This window comes from Pocillopora damicornis, chromosome 3 (genome assembly GCF_964200805.1).
Source record: "Pocillopora damicornis chromosome 3, jaPocDami1.2, whole genome shotgun sequence".
In the NCBI taxonomy this organism is placed as follows: Eukaryota; Metazoa; Cnidaria; class Anthozoa; order Scleractinia; family Pocilloporidae; genus Pocillopora; species Pocillopora damicornis.
Window position 1 is genome coordinate 9,758,504 of NC_142672.1, and position 20,700 is coordinate 9,779,203.

Sequence of the window (20,700 nt, forward strand, 5' to 3'; positions counted from 1 at the left end):
CGCTGACTAGTTGTTCGTGCGGTTGCACTTTTCGGCCCTTAGAACCCGATGCAGGGAGGATGGAAACTGTTCATCGTTTTAATGAGCATTGCCTGGCAACTGATCTTAGTAACCGAATATTTTACCGATAAAGAGGCCAATGGAATATTTTCAAATGGTGAGTTACTTTTCTGATTCATTTTCTGAGGTTTCTTTCGTTGTTCTGCGTCATTAAAAAATTAGTGTAGAGTGGCCTCTCCATTTGCCTCCTCAGGTTCCTCCCTCTCTCTTTAGCAGGAGACATCTCCCTGAAAATGTATCTTAAATAATTTTGAATACGTGATTGTATTTTCCAAAATGAATTTCTTTCTAATAGCTGAAAGAGTAAGAAAGCTTCCTTTTTTCTTTTCTCCTTTATGTTTTCTTTCCTCTGGAGGCAAGGGAGGGGGTGCTGGGGGGGGGGGGGGGGGTTAACAGTGATGTATGAAAACTGTGATACATTCTATCGTGAGGGTTTCTACAGTGAGTTCCCTTGCAAATGGATATTCAAATGAAATGATTTAAAATTTGCATGTGTTGAGCATTGGAGTCTATACCTCAATTAAAGAGGAAATCATGCTTTACAGTCTGCAGAGTATGGTAGCTGCACATGAAGTATGAATAATTTTTCTAAAACCATCATTGTTTATACCAGAATTATAGCAATCTGTAAGGCACCTGTAGAGCTAAGAGGCAGTATTGTTACCACACATGCAATTGAGATGCACCTCAAATGGCTCTATTCATATAAGATCTCATTATTCTGTAGAATGGCTAGGAATATGATGGGTGCTGGTATAAAATTGTTGGCATTAACTAGCTTACAGTTCTGACATGAGTGGCCAGAGGTCTATAAATGGAAAACATACTGAACAGAGAGGCTTTTTGTTTATTCTTAGGAAACTTCTCTTTACCACCAAGTTATGATGTAGTCATTGGTATCTTATCAGCAAGGGGTAATACTGAGCAGCGCCAAGCACTCAGAGAAACATGGGTTGGACATGCCCTACAACACCCCTCCCTGGGGCAAAGGTACATCATCATGTATATTTAGGTTTGTTTTCATCTCTGTCTATGCTCTATATATCTGTAATATTTGTTTTCTTGATAATAAGTGTTTGATATTTCAAATGGCCTACTGGTATATGCACAGTTAATAGCTGTATGATTGGAAAATTCTGTAAACAGTGTCTTTATGTAATGATTAATTTTATAAAAATGCAGTTACAATGCCTAGTAATCCTGTGTGTACATGTTTGTCATAATCTTTACAGTTTTCCTTTAAATGCTCCACAGGATATTGATCAAGTTCATAGTTGGCAGTCAGCCATGTCCCATACCAGCATTAGACAGGCTTGATCAGTATTCCTGTGAACCAGACGTTGTTGTTGACCCAGGTATTTCAATCCTTTCATACTTTTCTTCTTTGATATTACTATCAATACATAATATCAATGTTTAACCTTAATTGTGGGAGTTTAAAACTAATCACCAGCAGATTAGAAGGAAAATATAACTTTTTTTGTTACTACTAATTGCGGCCTAACTTTTTCTCACTCTTAAATTAGGCATAAGTTCTTTACATGTTAATAATTAAAAATGGATAAAACCTATCACCTTTGTTCTTATGAGCTGGGTGCATTGAAGACTTTCAGTTCAAAATGTACTTTTGCATATTGGAGGTGGTTTCATTGAATAAAGGGGGTAAGTTTCTAAAGGAACTGTGGTGCTACATGGTTTGGGGGTAATACAAGATAATTTGGTTTTATCAGCGGTGTTGCTGTGTTGCTTGGAATTTTAGCTTACAAACCCTTTGTGGTAGCCAATTAACATCATCAACTCAGTTGTTAATATTAATTGAAAACTTTTTTTCAGTACTGCAGCAAGACATCATAGCTTACATGGTTCCTAAAGGAGCAGTTGGATATCACTATCACAATGGCCCCTTGGGTATGGACTTCAGAGTAAGTGATTTGAGTAGCTATCAGATAGAAGCTCCAGCAGGAATTCTAAGGGATAACTCTTTGTGGGGAGTGCTAACTACAAGTGGGAAGGTGGTGGACCAGACACTTAACACTTGGATAAGGAACTTATTTCCTCTGCAATGCCTCTCTTCCTTCAGTAATAAAAATAACGGTATAGGCTAGCTGTTGCTTAACTGTTGGAGAAATCTTATAATGTATTTTGCAGGTAAAATGTAAGCAATTGACTTTTCATTTTGTGGGCAAAGCAGTTATCTCAGTTGCTTTATGCCATAGCAGTTAGGATAAGCTTTGGCTAATTGTACACAGTTAGGTGCTTGTCACTTTAAACTTCCATTAAGAATTTCCCAATTGTTTGTTTCAATGATTTGTACAAGACTGAATCCTGTAAATGCTTGGCCATCTACACCGAACAGTTGTCTCACTTGTTAACTAGATGTATGATTTATTTCCTTGAAGGTGAATTTTCCTATAATTGTCACTCAGCTTGGAGTATTTGACAGCAATTCAGATGGAATTAAAAGTCAGCTGACAGTTCGTCTTTATGACAAAGTCTCACAGGTAGGGGGTTAACCCTTTAAACTCTATGTCTGACTAGCATCTAATTTCTCCTTACAATATCAACCCTGAATCACGCATGAAAGTCAGAGAATAAGGGAAATGATCATTAACTAAAGAGGCTCTTGACTGTTCAACAAACTCTTCTTGTCAGTATCATGGGATTGTTGATTGATTGTTGATCATTGTACTTGTCTCATTTTCAGGATTACATTCTGTCCATGGCAGATATGTTCTTCTGTAAATGTCTCTTCAAATAGTTTTTTTTCCTCTATAAAGAGCATTTCACGACTTAGAATGAATGTAATATTTTTTATTGGCAGGCGGAAGTACTGAGTGTGAACTTTACCCAAGATGAACCTGGAGAGTTGATTGGTGGAAGTAGATTTAAACCTGTTGACCAGTTTCTCTTGCCAAAGGTTGAACATGCTATGCATTTTTACAAATCTTTGTGCATATAAGTTTACTCACAGTCAGTAACTGATAAAAAGTAACAATCTTACAGGTTTCAGTGTGATATGTATGCCCTTTACGTTGAAGATCACTGATCCATTGCACAATCCAACGTTACTGAGGGGGTGGGGGAGAGGACTTGTGTCCCAATTACTTTTGCAAACGATTGTAACTATAGAAAAGACAAAAAAAATACATCACAGTACGATTTCACGCATGTAGTTAGCTGTTGAAATAAGCCAAGGAAGCCACTTTAGGCACAGCATCCATTGCGTTACATTATTACCTTAGTTGTTCGGCTGGTTTATCTTATCTCCACTGGAATTCTTTTGAACAACAATTAAGCATCGGAATTTGGTGTTTTACAAATGTAGAGCGACTTTACATCATTATATATTTTCAGGGATTTGAAGGTTCCATCGTTGGAGAGAACTTCAGTTTGTCTGATCCCAGCAGTAACAACCCTTTGGTACATGGTGGATTTGACAGTGGTGGAGGTTTGATTTCATTTCACAGTGTAAGTGACAATTAAAGGCAGTAAAACAAATAGACTCCGAGCAGTCCCTTTTTTTCGGCGAATTCCGTCACTTTAGTCCAAAATTTAAACTAATTTTTGAATTAGGTGTTGAAAGTATGATTCCAGTTTTCTGGTTTTGTTTTAGCTGAGTCGCTTTGGAGTGAAGCAAAGCGTTTTCCCAGAATTTGAAGAAAAATTCTTTGAAGAGGACAACCAATATGGTGCTGGATCATTTATGTATCGCGCTTATGGTAAGGTCACTTTTAGATGCTACAACTTAAATATGATTATTGCGAAGAATAACTCCCTGAAACAACTTGTCGGCGAAAATTTTAGTAATGGTCAACTTGTAACTTGTCTGGAGGCTCACGGTTATGTGTCGTATGTCAATTGCCTGTCGGCCGACAGTTAGCCGACGGTTGGTCGAGGGAAGCTTTTGTCCACATATTACCGATTATATGAACACCTTTTCTCGCAGGGTAAAAAATAATTAGACGGTCTCTGGAGTAATTACTTCTCCTCTGAGATGCATAAGCTGAGACTCAAACTAGCTCTGTGATTTGTGGTAAGACGTTACGTCCTCAAGCAGTGAACTTTTCAGTTGTAGATGACGAATTTACGAAGGAAACGATGGAGGAAAGGAAGAGAGAAAGGACTGAAAGAACGAAAATGTGGCATAAAGTTTTGTTGCGGGAAGAAAAAGAATTGGAACAAGAGATGCAGCTGTATGATGATATTTTGATGGTGGACGTTGTAGATGTTTACCGCAACCTTCCAATGAAATTACTTAAGTTTTATTCTTGGTGAGAATTGTTTATGTCCTTTGAATTAATTTGTGTTGCCAACGCTTACGTTATTCGCTCGTTTGTTCGCTCCACGCTCGATCATTAGTTTTTCATCCCTGTGTTTTCTCTTGTAATTTTCTGTTACTTCAGTCACTTGCTGCTTTGCTTTCTTGTACCTCTCCACTGCTCACCTTTGCCTCTGCGTCTTCGCTTTTCTGTCTCTCCACCGTCTTTTGTCCCAATCGTTTCCCCCAACCACCTTTGTTAAATTTTGTTTTTCTCTTCATATACCCCTCTGGTATTTATGATTGCGTCCTGGTGTCTTCTTGGTAAAATGTTCTGCTTTTCTGTTTACTCAGGGTTGCACTGAATATGAAGTTTAACTTCACTCTCAAAACCGACGATGACTGCTTTGTGCACTTAGAATCAATTGTCGAGGTAAAAATGGGCTTTAAGCTCAGTTGCAATCGTGTTTTCTATCATATCAGGTAATTTAGTGTTAACAACTGGGTTGAAAACGTAAATTAGCCACCGTAAAGAGTAAAAAAGCTGACGTTTCGAGCGTTAGCCCTTCGTCAGAGCGATTAGAAGAATTGTGGGTTGTGTATGGATTTATATGTAGAAAGTGGAGCTACGCCATTGGTGGGAATATGGTGACGAAAAAACAGGAATAAATTAGTTGAATGAAAAGCGCTCGTTGATTCCGTGGGGATTAAGGGTGCCGATTTGAAATATAAATTTTTGTTCTAGTGTTTTACGGCTTTCCGAACTGCCTAGATGTAAGGAAAGGCCGCAAACTGCCATATGCTGTTTAGAATGATAAGGAAGATTAAAGTGTCTAGCGACTGGCTTGGATGCGTCCTTGTCATTTATTTCCACATCGCGAAGGTGTTCTCGGAATCGGTCACCCAGTCGTCTTCCTGTCTCGCCGATGTATAACTTATTGCAATAAGTGCAAGTTATGCAGTAAATAACATTGGCGGAGGTACACGTAAAGTGATCAATGATCTTAATGGATCTTTTGGGTCCCGATATTTTCTCTACGTTGTGAATGAAAGGACAAGTTTTGCATCGTGAGCGAGCGCATTTAAAAGTTCCAGATTGGTCATTGGTTTGAAATGAACTCCTGACTAAAAAGTTGCCTATGTTTTTGTCACGTTTGAATGAAATAAGTGGGGGTTTCGAAAAGATAGTGCCAGTCTCTGAATCGTTTTGGAGTAATTTAAAATTTTTAAGAATGATAGATTTAACTGCGTGGTTGTGAGGGTGAAATGTAAGAGTAAATGGAATGCGATCCGTGTTCTCCTTCTCGGCCGTTTGTAGTGCTGCCTGTCGATCGATTTGTTGGGCACGGTGGTAGCCCGCTTGAACGACAGAAACAGGATAGCCGCGTTTATCGAAAAACTGGCACATTGCCTCTGATTTTTCGGAAAAATCAGAGTCGTCACTACATAAACGACGAAGTCTGAGGAACTGTGAAAAAGGTATGGAGTTCTTGACGTGTGATGGATGTGAGGATGAATACAACAAGTAACTATGTGAATCTGTAGGTTTGTAGTAAACACTAGTACATAAGCCGTTGCCTTCAATTGAAATTTTGATGTCTAGAAAAGCCAAAGAATTGTCGGAAATTTCCCAGGTATATTTAAGAGCCGGATGAAAGGAATTGACGGCGGTTATAAATTGAGTGAGCTCCTCTTTGGTAGAGGAGGTACTCAACTCTACGGCCGCTACATTGACGATTGCATCGGCGCTACCTGGGAATATTTAAGAGCCGGATGAAAGGAATTGACGGCGGTTATAAATTGAGTGAGCTCCTCTTTGGTAGAGGAGGTACCTCAACTCTACGGCCGCTACATTGACGATTGCATCGGCGCTACCTCCTCTACCAAAGAGGAGCTCACTCAATTTATAACCGCCGTCAATTCCTTTCATCCGGCTCTTAAATATACCTGGGAAATTTCCGACAATTCTTTGGCTTTTCTAGACATCAAAATTTCAATTGAAGGCAACGGCTTATGTACTAGTGTTTACTACAAACCTACAGATTCACATAGTTACTTGTTGTATTCATCCTCACATCCATCACACGTCAAGAACTCCATACCTTTTTCACAGTTCCTCAGACTTCGTCGTTTATGTAGTGACGACTCTGATTTTTCCGAAAAATCAGAGGCAATGTGCCAGTTTTTCGATAAACGCGGCTATCCTGTTTCTGTCGTTCAAGCGGGCTACCACCGTGCCCAACAAATCGATCGACAGGCAGCACTACAAACGGCCGAGAAGGAGAACACGGATCGCATTCCATTTACTCTTACATTTCACCCTCACAACCACGCAGTTAAATCTATCATTCTTAAAAATTTTAAATTACTCCAAAACGATTCAGAGACTGGCACTATCTTTTCGAAACCCCCACTTATTTCATTCAAACGTGACAAAAACATAGGCAACTTTTTAGTCAGGAGTTCATTTCAAACCAATGACCAATCTGGAACTTTTAAATGCGCTCGCTCACGATGCAAAACTTGTCCTTTCATTCACAACGTAGAGAAAATATCGGGACCCAAAAGATCCATTAAGATCATTGATCACTTTACGTGTACCTCCGCCAATGTTATTTACTGCATAACTTGCACTTATTGCAATAAGTTATACATCGGCGAGACAGGAAGACGACTGGGTGACCGATTCCGAGAACACCTTCGCGATGTGGAAATAAATGACAAGGACGCATCCAAGCCAGTCGCTAGACACTTTAATCTTCCTTATCATTCTAAACAGCATATGGCAGTTTGCGGCCTTTCCTTACATCTAGGCAGTTCGGAAAGCCGTAAAACACTAGAACAAAAATTTATATTTCAAATCGGCACCCTTAATCCCCACGGAATCAACGAGCGCTTTTCATTCAACTAATTTATTCCTGTTTTTTCGTCACCATATTCCCACCAATGGCGTAGCTCCACTTTCTACATATAAATCCATACACAACCCACAATTCTTCTAATCGCTCTGACGAAGGGCTAACGCTCGAAACGTCAGCTTTTTTACTCTTTACGGTGGCTAATTTACGTTTTCAACCCAGTTGTTAACACTAAATTACCTGCTATACTCTCCCACCGACGCAGCACCACAGTTTCTTTAGAAACTTACCCCTTCATTCATTTTTCTATCATATGCCGGTTGCTTATTTTCCTCGCGTACTCTGTTCAGCTTTTTCTTGATTTGTTGTTCCAGGGACTCAATGATAGAAAGTTGCGAGGGAAAGAGCGCACTTGGTGGAGCAGGTATTTAGCTGTGACTTATACTGAAATATCTTATTTAACTTAATTCAGTCGATACGGATTGTGGATGTACAGTTAGAGCTACTATTGAGGTGATAAGTACTAAGTGAACTTCGGGCAAGGGCCAGGCCATTGGTTGCTTATTTGCGGTTTATGCAACCAAGGGAACTTACAACGTAAAGGGTGGAAAGTAATATCATCGCGCGTTCTCAGTTTATTTCATGACAGAGAGTTTTCGGTGTTTGCCACTGCAAACCCTATTCGTCTCCCAACAGGTTTCGCACTGCTTGGCCAGTGGAGCGCGTAGGAAAATGGCGGGAACTTGACTACACCGCTCCTGTGTACCCGTCATTCGCCTGTGGCGCCGGTAATGTGTTGTCTGCTGACCTGGTGAGATGGCTGGCGTTGAACGCCGACAACCTTAAACCATACCAGGTAGTGATGCGTCTCATTAATATACTACCCAAGGGGCCCCGGGGAACAATCTCTCCGAAAAATGAAATTTTCAATCAAGAATCGAAAGTAAACCAATTCTGCAGAAGGTTTTTTTCGCTTTGCTTCGTGAATGATCTTGAAAACTTTCTTCATTCTCTGAACCATCACCCTCAAAACTAAATCTCGACTTGGTCACTGCGATTTTGCGCGCTTGGAGCCGTTTCCAAATCATTTAATCCAAGTTCTTCATAGCTTCCTTATGATATCCATCTTTGTTCTTATTGGCTGTGGCGATCACTTTCGCTTCTAGTTTCCGGAACTCCATCCAAAAACGCTTTACACCACTGAGTGTAAGCAATTCTACTCATTTCCTCTGCAGGGTGAAGATGTTTCTGTTGGAATTTGGCTTTCGGCGTTGGGACCAAACTTAGTCAATGTAAGTCAGCTTGTTTTCTTATTTTGTATTATTTTTCACAAGGATCATGATCAAGCTTGTTTTCTTTTTTGCGGTTATGTCTGTATTATGTCATGAGTTCAATCTTGAATGCAGTTGAACTGCCTCGACAGAAAAAAATAACACAGGCTAGGTACTTGAATCCTTGCCGCTTGTCAGATTTGACCGCTGAGTGTGGACTTTTCTTTGAAGGATTACCGCTGGTCATGCGGACGCGAGTGTGATACGGGAACTTTCACTTCCCCTGAAAATGAACCCGAGGAACTGCGAGAGATGTGGGCTGATCTACAGGCATGTGGGGATCCCTGTGGCTGTTCCTAGATCACAAAGTTTATTGAACTTCAGAGGTGATTGTTTTTTAAGTGCATGGTTTCCTTTTGACTAAAAGGCAACCTCAAGAACTTTGGGACACCCCATGAAACCCCTGGCTCTTGAAATTACTCGAATAATGAAGGTTACAACTAATTAACTCACTGAATAAGTTACTTTATTTGTAGCTTTCTCTGGGAGCTAAATGTTACTTTACAACAATTAGAGTATTTGTACCAAAAAAAATTGGAAATTTTTTAAAAACTTGTGTTGAAACAACTTTTATACTACATTTTTACCAAGGGTCTTTAAATTTCTTATATATGTTTCTTTTTTTTAAATAAGAAAAACTTAGCCAACTTTTAGCTGGAAAAAACACTTTGAACTTATCCTAAATCTTTAATAAATTAAAAGCCAAGTAATCTCTCTCCCATTTAAGGCGTTATTTTATTATCATTAATCCCCTTTGTCCACAAAGAGTGTAGTGCGGTTTTCATTTCTTTGTTGAATTCATTGTTAAAGGATAGAGTGAGATACTCTAAAATGGCGCGCTTATCTACAGAAGGCTTATCTGTCTCAAGAAATCGGTTCTGGATCCATTGAAAATTAAAATTATCGTTTTTAAATAGTGCTTGTAAATTACAAATTAACAGAAAAGAAACATTGGCATATTCAAGGTACTGTGCCAAGTGTTAGACAAACGACCATAGCTCGGGATATGCTGGAGGCAGATTCGTCTGCTGTTGCGAGGTCTGGATTAAAGTGGAAGTTTTTAAAAATAAACATTATCCTACTAAGTCCTTTAGGAACTTCGTTTGACATGCTGGAGCAATTTTTAGTAGAATGTCGAAAGTTATCAGGGATTGTTTTGCTTTTGCTTTACTTCGCTCTGTGATTGGTCCAAAATAACTCGCAGCACTCTTTCAACCAATCAGATGTAATACCTAAACCAATCATGGCTTGGTTGCTCACATTTTCCCGTGCTTTTGGTAGTGTTCGTCGGTTTTACTTCGAGTTCTCATTGGCTCTTGAAGGTATTTTTATTGCTTCTGAAATGAAAATACCTTTAAGAGGCCATTGTGGTTACTTTGGTTTTGGTTTTACGATACAATCAAAAAAGCGTTCTAATAGAGAGAAATCTCTAATCAGTGAGGTTTTTAGTAAAGTTCAAACTGTTGGTTTTGCAAGGCACTCCGGCAAGTTTTTATGCAGAAAGCCAACTGTTACTGAGAATCAGATGCGTTTTTCTGGGAAACCTCTCTGCTATGCACGGAAACCGAACTGAGCGATGATGTTGAAGATGATGCCTGATTCAGCTCCTGTGGAAAACTCGCTTCCTGGCTTTCATTAACATCGAACATCAGATTCTTGGAGGACTTTTCCTTGTCTCGTTGGCAGTGAGGTAGCTGTGATGGTGGCAGCTGTAATGGCAGTCGTTTTGCTTTCAGATCACCTCCTGTTTCTTTAACAGGTGCGGTGAAAGCTCGCTGTCGTCGGCGAGAGGTTATACTATCTACTGGATGGTTGTCATCTGTCATCAGGTGAGACTGAAGAACAGCTAGTTTTTCACTCAGTCGCCGCATCTCGTCCTTTTCAGAAAAGTAAATATTTGTTTCATGGTAAACTTAGTCTAACAATTTAGTCGCATCCGTCTATAGAGGAAGAAGAACAAATAAAGCATTTTTCCCTCAAATTTCTAGTGTGATTTTGCATTGCATTTGCTTCACAATGATTTTCAGTTGTTTTAGAGAAAGAAATCCTCGCCACCTGCTAAAAGGATAAATAGCTTTGGGCGAGCGAGTTCACTTCGTTGTCGAGTCATATCACGTGATGAGTTATTTAGAAGGTTTAAAAACTGTGTCTGTTTTTTAAATACCCGCGTACTCAGCGGTGTGTGACATATTTCAGAAGTCTATCTTCTGAAGTAAACTGTCATTAAGTAACCAAATTGTGTGGCAAAGAGGATTTCAACCTGTCTGCCGAAATCTTTTAACAGATACAAACTTAAAATGTTCCAATTTAGTCATTCGCTTTCTCTGGCGCTTAGACCGGTCGTACGTATCTTCTTTAGGCTGTTCTTACTGGTTTCGGATTGGACTGAAGAAGCTTTTAAATCCAAATTGCAGAGAGAGTGTCAATTGTGTGACCTTTAACATGTTTTAGATGATTTTATGACAGGAAAATGATTTTTTTTCGGCTTGTTCCTATTTTATCAATTCCTTTCTGCTGTTTGATTGTAATTAATGTAGATGTGCCAATGCAGGATCCAAAAAATCATTGCATTAGCATGAGTTCCAGTTTATGGGTAATTGATCCAAAAATAAGGCTGAGCCGTTAAAAAGTAATCGCTTAACTCAGCGCACGCACTTTCATTCTGTCCATCTGATCAAGGCACCTCCGACCATCTTAGAAAAGGAGTGTCATTGTCCTACCTTCAATACTTGGTTTTCTTTCATCAACAAGTCCTCTTGATTATAAGGTACTCTTTCCACAACAATTTCGTCATCTGGTACAAGCATGTTGTTGTTGTTTGATGGAACAGCGTTATTCACTGATTTTTGCATTTGGCGTAACAACAAAAACTAATGAAAGGGAAAAATTCCCACATAAGATGCTACAATCTGACGAAAATAAATCAAATCTCATAGTGGTCTTACATCCCTTATAACAGTTGGCCATCTTGGCCACTTAAAAGACATCCAGACTAAAAACGTCCTGTGAACGCTCGGCAAACCACCTCCCCTGTCTTTGATCTTGTGCCCTTCGTTACTTTGACACAAATACGGTGTTCTAATTCATTAATTAAGGGTTGGGGGCGTTTAAGTTTAAATTAAATTTTATTTGGAAATCAATTTTAGTATCTTCTTAAAGTACTGTGGATTTTTTAGCCAAACAAACGCACAATGCACACGGTATAGCATAAGGCTGGTTGGCATTTACAAGAAGAGACTTATCTTTTGAATGATCGAGATAGAAGGTAACCTTGCTATGGACATTTAATCGTGACTAAGAAGGACTCATTAGGCAGGAGCACACAGGAGAACCTAAAGAGAATTGTACAAATACAAAAACTCTACTTTTTTTTTCAAATCAGAAAAAGAAACTTTTCCTTTAAGTTTTTGCAACAAAGCCGTGTGAGTGGTGGGCCAGAAGGCTTAACTCAGACTGGCTCATGTTATCCAGACAGCTACACACGTCAGCTTTCGCTGTTTTTTATATGTTATGGACTAGCATCTCATCCTGTGGGGAGTAGTTTTGCTCCTAGTTGCTTCATGCTACATGGAAACCGGGGTTAGCTGTAAGTGGTTGGGTCATGGCCAATGGGCTTGAGTACAGGCTTTACTTTACCTTATGGATGAACATCAGAAATAACACAGTAGAACAGTCCATGTGAATCAGAACAAAGTCTAGAGCATACATCATATCTGGGTTGGTTCTTCTTTTCGTTGTGATCCTGGTATGGCAGCAAAATTGACAGTTAGAACTGAGATTCGGAAATGAGTTGTAAAAGTTGTTGTAGTCTTATGAACTAGCAGGTGAGATATATCAAGCCGAAGAACAAAACTCAAAACTGAAAAAAATGCTCAACCGAACAATGAGGGAAACTCACGTTAGACTTGGCAGATCATCAATGAATTGGAGTTAAAGAGAAAAACGCTTGGGGGATTCATTTATAAATGTCGACGATGACAATCTTTGAGATCTGCATGGAGTGTCTTTTGCTTTCAGTTACTACCTTTCAAATGTTTAGTGCGGCTTTTCTCCGTTTTGTCTGGGATTTGGCATTAGCTTGAGAGGGATTCGTTTCATAAAAGACTATATATGACGATATATGGGAGTTTCAGTCTGGTAATGCAACTCTCTTGGTTACAAGGAAATAGGACACCCCAAAATGTATTTCATGTAGTCTTGCACAAACCTGACCACCATAAGGAAACTGGTGACGAACATAGCGTTATAAATGGCCCAGCTAATGTACTTGCTCTCGTTATAAGCTGCCGGTGCATTTCTGATCTTGTAACAAAGCCACATTCCCCAAATCAACAACACAATGTCCCCGGCTGAAAATGGTTTGCACTCGTTAATCATGATTAAAACAAATCTTTTTTTTTTCAGTGGAGGAAATGTTAAATGTAACTTTGGGTTTACCTGATTTGCCTTCGTCATTAATGGGAGAAGACCCGAACCACTTTTTCAACCAGTTAATAAGACATTATTGACTTCCTCCCTCTGGTTTTCTGCGCTTGGAACTGGCTGCGTGTTTTTTTTTTTTTATATGACGCTAAAAGAGAATTGCGCTTTTGTAATGAACCTCAGTAAGATCAGAACCTTCTTAACTACAGCTACCACCGTGAGTGAAGTGTGAATCACATTCTTAGAGCAGAATCTGAATTTCATCACATCACTTGTACTATTCAGAATGTGCGATTGTACAAAACGATTAAAGGATCTATAATGTGTTGTGTTCCCATTGGCTCTTTGCGATATGAACCTGGTTTCGATTGACCATTTTTAGAAGCGGAGCTCTTGGCGCGCGAAGTGAGCGCACAGGGAAGCCCCATATCAGTATTAAGAATAAAATGATAAGAATAATAATAAACGCTACTGCTTTTAAGAAGGGAAAATTTATAAAAGACGTCCGAAATTAACCATCGTTCGATCAGTTACATACCGAATATGACCGTAAAATCAAACCAATTCTCTACACAGCGCGTAAACTTCAGGTCATCGGATGTCCTCGCCACTTCAATGTCTGGTGGCGCCATTGCTGTCCATACAGTGAGATAAGCAGAGTATAACAGTACCAATAGACCTAGGCGTCTCAACAGCACCCCGTCTGATAAAGCGAGCCTCTGGGCCGATCGCACTTGAAATATTAATGCCACCCTGCAAAGAACTAGCATCAGTCTTCTAGTCTTAATCTCTCTTTCCATATGTCTGTCTACTATTTGTGAGACAGACCGTCGGTTTGTCTGCCCGCTTTTCTTGGGCTTGTCTTTATCTGAGGTGGCGTAGGATTAACGGCTTTTTACGGCTGAGAACCTCCTATTGGCTCAGGCTGTTTTTTCAGTTTGCCTGTCTTCCTGATAGTCTTTCATTTTGCCTTTCGCCAACTCTTTTGTTTGTGAGCCCATTTACTTCTCTACTTCTCTATAGAAAATAACTTCACGAAATGAAAATGCACACATACCTCCAGGTTTTAAGTGCCAACGATCCATACATCAGAACGAATCCAATATGACGCAACCAGGGTCGTGCAATACAACGGAGGCTTGTAGGTTCGAAGTATGAAACAATGAGCTGGAAATAGACGCAAATAATCACGCTTAAAAACGACAGCGGAATAACAAGGTTACAAAGACACAATTATGAAGGAGAATGCTTACCTTTGAGTACATTAGCATAGCGCCTAACAATATTATTTCCATGAAGCGCGTGCTGGAGGCCTTGAAAATCTGAAAACAAAAAAAGGGATAGACCGAGAAAAAAGTAATCAAAACAAAGACAAGTTCTGGAGAAGCTAATTTTTAAACCTGATCGTATTATTTATTTCAATGCGAATTATCCTTTTTCTATAATCAGGATTGGCCTGAATGCGGCACATAACTGGATGCACTTCATGTAGCTTTCTGATATAGCCTTACCAGAAAACACTGAAAAACCAATGACAAAGTAACGTGGCGGTCAAATTTTTCACAAAAGTTTTGTCACACTTGCTTGCGCTGTGATGGCATCGAATCATTTGGTGTCACGATATGCTTGTTTCTATGCTGCTATACATAATCTGTCTGCTTCTCCAAATAGAGAATAATAAATTTAGCATACCTTATTATTCCAGTGTATTCCCACGCATACAGCAAATGCTACAGCCACACACATAACGAGTGCATTCAGAAAAAACAGCGGTAAACGGATATAGCTGTTAGAGCTGTAAACGCATGGTTTGTCGTCAACACACTCGTCGCATCCAACGCTGCAACGAATGCATTCGAAGTCCTCTTCGTAAGAGTTTGGGTCGCCTCGTAGATATCGATCGTGTTGGAGCTCAATGAGGGTTCCGTTAAAAGCCTTTACAGACGCCTGACTGTCAGGGAAGTAAAAGCCTCGCTTACATGTGCATATGTAGCTCCCTCGCCTGAATCCTTGATTGTGGATTGCTTGACACTGTTTCAAGAAACACAATAAGAGCGGTGGCCGTTACCAAGATGCAGTTTTCTTTTCGTGTACTTGTCCATCACAGTCAGTGATCGTATTACATCAATGCAAGAGAATATAAACCGAGAGAACTTGTTCCCATCCCCAGTTTAAGTTCTCTTGGTCAATCTAGAACTGTTTATCTTACTAGCATTATAAAGAGGTAAAAATAAAGGTGTACTCTTGAGCCAAATGCCTCACGCCGGTCAGAGCCTATCCCGGTTTCCGTCGCTTGAGGCGGCAAGGAGTTTGCCTACTCTTCTATCTTTGAATGCTACTCCATAATCTGTCCCTATGGATTGTTTTTTTTAGGTTTTCCTACTAATTTACTGCTACTCATCTTTACTCCCAGGTAGAGAGAAGCACTGTTGTCCAAGAACAAAACGCAACTACCTGGCCAATTCTCGAATCCTGACCTCGATCTCGACTCGAAGTCCAGAGCGCTAACTTCAAGCCGCTGCATTTCCAACTTACTCCGTAGGGTGCTTCTGAAAGCTATTGGTATCAACTTAGAACATTCTCCTATCAACAAATTTCATTACTACCCACACCTTACAAACCACGAAATTAACTTCTTGACGGATCAGAACTGACCAAAGACAATTGGAGAATGCTACGTGGGTCTTAAAGTCAATAACTTCACGGTGTAAGGCTAAGAGGCCTCCCTCATTTAAACTCAGGCAAACGATTACCATCAAAATCTTTCCTTACTTCATATAAACCAGAGCTAAATGGTTTGCTTACATTCTTTTTACCTTTCTAGAAATATGACTTTTACCTCTGTTGATTTCTTGCAGAGATGACTACCCATGAATTCCATTAAATTATCAGATGCATATCCGAGTCCTTTCCCCTCTCCTTCATCAGATTCAGAGGACTCCTGCTCGTCACACTGGTTAATGTCAATGTCGCTAAGTACCACATCGATACTGACCACACCTCTAGCAACCATAAAACAGAGATTAGAGACATCAATGCTATTGATAATACCCGTAAGATAAATATGTAGAACTTTCTAGAATTCTCAGCCAAGCTGACATGCATACCATTGAACTTTCTGGAGCATTCCATTAGGTCTTGTAGTCGTGATGTAATGCTACCAAAATAGTGGTGTTGTAAACTTTCGTGTAGAATACTTTGTGAGTGAATATAAGAACTCAGTTGTGTAGAAGTAGTAGTTGTTGTTGTTGTCGGGAGTGACTTACGGTTGGGAAAGCTATACCGAGAGAGAGCTACTGTAGAAGACTGTTCATTTCGAGGAACTTTGGAGACAAATGTGTGTTTGTGTCAGTGGTGAGCTAAGAAATAGATTGTAATGGGCTTAAGTTTGTTGAGGATAATTACCGTACTGCCTTTAGGGTTCGCTCTTTCTTAAGAATATTGCAATTCTCGTTTAAGTAGTTGGGTCTGTAGGATTGAAGTGGTCTTTCTGTCGATTAAATTATACCGTGAAACTAATTGGATTGAAAGGTATGCGTCTTTTTGTTCCTTTTTTTTTTTCGTTAAGAAATGTTCGTTTTAAGGAAAAGGAAAAAAATAAATAACATGTAACAAACAAAATTATTATGTTGAGCAATTTTCAATTGAATACTAAAAGTAATCCTGACTTGAATTGGTTTTGCTTCACCTCGCTGTGTGATTGGTCCAGAAATATTCGCTACCCTCTTTTACTCCCGACTGGTGACCAATCAGAAGTAAAACTTAAACCAATCACGACTTGGTTGCGCGCGTTTTCCTGATAGTTTGGTTCGTTTTACTTTGAGTTCTCATTGACGGTTTTTTCCTCTACTCTGATTGGTCATTATTATTACAACTTTGGCTTATGATTAAGACACTTCATTGAAAAGCGCTCTTAATGCATATGCTCGTATAATTTTTATAATTTTTTTTTTAATTTCTAATTTTAGAATTTATAAATTTTTCGTCTTAACCGCTCTTTTCAAGGTCTTAAACGCACTTAAACCTGTCCATATCGATATTGCTATTTCGTACTGACCTCCTGCTAAATATAATGTTTTGGTACAATGCGACAATGATTGGGAGCATGCGTAGCGCTAGTGGCATGTAATGTTGCATTTTACCTAAAGGATCGATTTTGAGTGGTAGTTTTTAACTGGTGGGATAAGACTAGTTTACTTTCGAGAGAAATACAAATATAGTTTCTTCGCCAGTTGTAGAAAAATGTAAGGCAATATTTGTATATTTACAATTTGACGTGACAGCAGGTGTCAATGGAAACCAAGATAACAGATATTGTTCATTTTATCTCACTGTGTTTCTTCGCGTGTTTTTCGTTTCTCTCTTTTTTTTCCATTTTTTTGTTTGTATTTATGTGCATCATTGGGTGTGTGGTTTTCTTTTTCTCAGATAAACACTCACGAGAAAAGAAACATAAACTTGAATATCTTTGATCTCAAGAAATTTCCTCGTATATATATCTTGTGATATAGACTATTGGCGTCGATATCACCACGCCGAGTAGGTGTTCTATCTTTAGGCAAAGCTCGGTTGATAATTTGTTTCGATATCTAATGATGGTGAGAGGAAATGTAAGTAATCATGGAAAGTATATCATTTTCATAATGACTAGAAACGACAAAGTGCCAAACTTGTGAGCGCTGACTTCTTATAGTTATAAAGTCATCAGTCGATGTCTCAAAATTAAGAAAAAAAATCGGAAGTCGTAACAAATGGTGAAGTCATTCTCAATGCAAGAATAAGGATTACTGTACTTGCTTTAACGCCCAGCAAACAATAGCTTATCTTTGAATAGTCTTTACTAATTCTTTATTGTGATGAAAAGTACAACCTTTTACTCATATCCAATTAATTGGAGCACGCCATGTTTTAAATATACACTGCCATATTAAAAAAAAATATATATATATATTCGTGTCATGTTTGCGTCCAGTCTACCAATCGCATTACATCGTATTTACGTAGTTCATGGAATATAGGACATGAATAACAACTTGTTTATTCAACTCAGAATTTTTCAAAGCTTTTTTGCTGATGAATTAAGGTTTGCTTTTAAAGACAATGTTTCGTTGCATTTAGGCACTGCTATCTATTATCAGATGGTGAGCACTTGTAAACCAAGTTCCTCATGTTAGGAAACACCAATTTTTTTAAATTGTAATTTTCAATTATTAATTTTCAAATCTTTTCTTAGCAATATCAGTTGTGTTGCTCAGATCGGATCGTTCATGATTTGTGCAGTCCAATATATACAAAGAGAAGTGTAAGGATTTTCTACCAAAGTGACAGAGCTCTTAATTTGGGTTTTGAAATATCAAAAGATCTTCGCTTCGAAGATTGTAGAGAATATGGTTCCGACAGCTTTTCTAGTATAGAATTCAAGATTGTCGGAAAAAAAGTGACACAGCGTATACTAGAGAAGGGGGGAGAAATGGGCAGAATTTTAAGGCCAGATTATTCAAATAAAAAGCTCAGCTTACGCAAAAATTTGAATTCTAAAATGTCAGTCAAAATATTATGTAAAATCAAACAAACCGTAATTAAGTTGTACCCTTCCCATTGCTCTATAACAAAATTTTTCCAAGACAGCTTATATTGCTACCGGTGTAACTCGACTGCATCATCGAGACAAGGGAAAAAAACTGGAGAATAAGCTTCTAAAAATTTTCAAAAATGTATGAAATAAGTGAAGAAAACCAATTAGTTGCCTACCATCATACTCATCCGAAGCAATCCTCTCTGCGTTATGTCGTCACTCTAAATTTTAAAAATGAGAAATGCGCACAAATTGCACGAGTTGAAATAAATAGCTTGGGTTATGATACTCACAGGAAGTCGTCCGTTTCGTTGTAAAAAGGAGCGAGATAGGTCACCATCCAAATCTTTCCACCAAAGCAGTCGAAGTAAGGTCGTGTCCATGCCCCATCTTCAAATGTCACATGCGGGAAGACCCGTTTTTTCAGCTTATCCGTGTGGGTTAAATTGTATCGTACTTGATAATAGCTTGTGATGCTCTCGGGACGGAATTTAAGCGCTTTATTTTTAGGTTTGTGCCACCAAATCGCGTTTTCGTCCGTTGTGTAGTCGTAACCTTGACTCGCCGAAACTATATCTTTGACACGAATTTTTTTTTTTAATTTAGAATCCCTGAATGCATAGGGACAAAACCTTGTATAGTTCTTGTACAAATAGTTGTCAAAGCAAATCACTGAACCGAAGACAGACGGCGAAAATAAAACGATCGAGCGCACGTAGTGGTACAGAAGCGCGTCGTTAGCTCCAATGGGATCACCGTCTCTCCCGCGCGAGCGCCACAGCGATGTCATAAGGTTAGCCACTTGTACCGTCAAAAGAGCTTCTTGCCTCCATCTCCTTTCGTCAAAAGTTATGTTCAGTAAATCAACCTTGTCACATGTGCCATTCCGTTCTTGAAGCTGTCGCTCGACATCTGCGACTCTGCGAAGTGCAATTTCTACGAGAGACTTGGCTTCGCGCTTTACCTCGTCCTCGGTGGTTGTTGTAGGTTGTTCAGCATTGGCACAACATCTTCTTTGCGACCAAAAATCGTTGCTGGCAATTTGATTCAGAGCGATCACTACAAGCAGAGCCACACGAAACGATATCATCGTCATCGTCGAGTAAGGAAAACTGCGGGTTTATTCAACACGCGGAAAAGCAAAAGGCGGAGAACAGATATTGGCCCGAATTTTTACAGCATTGACCTCTGGGCATATGTTCAGCTTGATGCCTTTAATTAGTGGAAGACAATTGTGAATTTAATGTTGATTAACTGAACGCATTAATTTTTAAATAGTTTAGCGAACACTGGAACAAAATACTTAAATAGCCAAAGCCAACTCGTAAGTGGAGAGGCTACACTTCCAGTCGGTTAAGTTTGTTTCCTGTTAATAACTATCATTTTTGCTCGGCCCATACCACGCAATGGAATCAAATGCGCTTAAAGTTTCTTTTTAGTTCTGATTTGAATTAACCCAAAATTGCCATTGAAGCTTCACGTCAAAGGCATATGTGAACGTGGAAGTAATATTCTGAAAATTATATTCTTTGAACCGTATCATTTTCCACGTGGCGCTCAATATTTCAGATCGATGGGATATCATATTTCCTCGAATATTGAACGACTCTAACGTGCCGCGCGAACTGGAGCCCCATTATCAATTTTAAGGAGGATCGGAGTCAACAATTAGTACATCCGTTCTGTTTTTAATGTATAATGATTTTAATGCAAAGAAATCAAGTGTTTCTATTTAAAATTCCTTTTTAAAACTTGGATATTTACTTTATCTTTTCCACAAGATGCTTAAATCGTCAAAAAGGATGTATAACTTAACAGTTAAATTTCTACCGCGTTAAAATTTCTGACCGTGAGTCACTTCATTCCTATAATATCTTTTCTTATTTTTGTTTCAGTTCATCCATGCGTGACAGTTTTTTGGTAGCTATTAAGTTGTGGCATGTTGACGTCTTTATCTGATCTCTTCAGCTTGTAACCTTACGCTTTTTTTTTAAAATATAAATGTATTCGATCGACCCCTCACATTTGATCACAGATAAGGATATTCAGGGTAACTATAATATATGTAAATTACCTAAGTTTTTTCGGTTTTTTTCACCTGCTTCTTTGTTTGAATGCGAAACATCTTGATGATAGTTATTGTATGAAGATGTCATACAGGCTTAACTTTTTACTTCTTGAGGTTTTGTCTTTATC

The 20,700-nt window shown here is 38.9% G+C and overlaps 2 protein-coding genes across 7 annotated transcripts; one reads left to right on the plus strand and one right to left on the minus strand.

Annotated features, from left to right (window-relative positions):
- Positions 1-3: 3 nt before the first annotated feature.
- Positions 4-16,550, plus strand: LOC113667536 (UDP-GalNAc:beta-1,3-N-acetylgalactosaminyltransferase 2). 6 transcript variants are annotated; one of them, XR_016185244.1, is made up of 16 exons: positions 4-157; positions 918-1,050; positions 1,315-1,415; positions 1,894-1,982; positions 2,460-2,561; positions 2,882-2,977; positions 3,415-3,528; positions 3,674-3,779; positions 4,130-4,331; positions 4,673-4,751; positions 7,551-7,600; positions 7,873-8,032; positions 8,412-8,468; positions 8,679-8,833; positions 9,984-10,336; positions 15,343-16,550. XR_016185244.1 is itself a non-coding variant. In XM_089201610.1 (15 exons), the coding sequence occupies exons 1-14, from the start codon at positions 49-51 to the stop codon at positions 8,805-8,807; spliced, it is 1,527 nt and encodes a 508-aa protein (XP_089057736.1). In that variant the 5' UTR covers positions 4-48; the 3' UTR covers positions 8,808-8,833; positions 15,343-16,550. The 6 variants fall into 6 exon arrangements, 4 of the variants coding, with proteins under 4 accessions (XP_089057736.1, XP_089057739.1, XP_089057738.1 ...); XR_016185245.1 differs by lacking the exon at positions 9,984-10,336 and having other exon boundaries at positions 15,343-15,467; positions 15,788-16,550; XM_089201610.1 differs by lacking the exon at positions 9,984-10,336.
- Positions 8,952-19,724, minus strand: LOC113667537 (putative G protein-coupled receptor CG31760). Its single transcript, XM_027183380.2, has 10 exons — positions 18,798-19,724; positions 15,769-15,931; positions 14,622-14,960; positions 14,183-14,251; positions 13,987-14,096; positions 13,468-13,682; positions 12,715-12,856; positions 12,144-12,249; positions 11,228-11,377; positions 8,952-10,384 (listed from the first exon to the last, which is right to left on the minus strand). The coding sequence occupies exons 1-10, from the start codon at positions 19,598-19,600 to the stop codon at positions 10,019-10,021; spliced, it is 2,463 nt and encodes an 820-aa protein (XP_027039181.2). The 5' UTR covers positions 19,601-19,724; the 3' UTR covers positions 8,952-10,018.
- Positions 19,725-20,700: the final 976 nt, after the last annotated feature.

Excerpts from the sequence above, each read along its gene's own strand:
- LOC113667536 (XM_089201610.1), top strand. The coding sequence starts at position 49 with ATGCAGGGAGGATGGAAACTGTTCATCGTTTTAATGAGCATTGCCTGG. Across the intron at positions 1,416-1,893 it reads AGACGTTGTTGTTGACCCAG|TACTGCAGCAAGACATCATA; the intron begins GTATTTCAATCC and ends ACTTTTTTTCAG. Across the intron at positions 4,752-7,550 it reads ACTTAGAATCAATTGTCGAG|GGACTCAATGATAGAAAGTT; the intron begins GTAAAAATGGGC and ends TTGTTGTTCCAG.
- LOC113667537 (XM_027183380.2), bottom strand. The coding sequence starts at position 19,600 with ATGACGATGATATCGTTTCGTGTGGCTCTGCTTGTAGTGATCGCTCTG. Across the intron at positions 14,961-15,768 it reads TCTGCAAGAAATCAACAGAG|TGTCAAGCAATCCACAATCA; the intron begins GTAAAAGTCATA and ends TTCTTGAAACAG. Across the intron at positions 11,378-12,143 it reads TTCTGATGTTCATCCATAAG|TTTTTGTTGTTACGCCAAAT; the intron begins GTAAAGTAAAGC and ends CCCTTTCATTAG.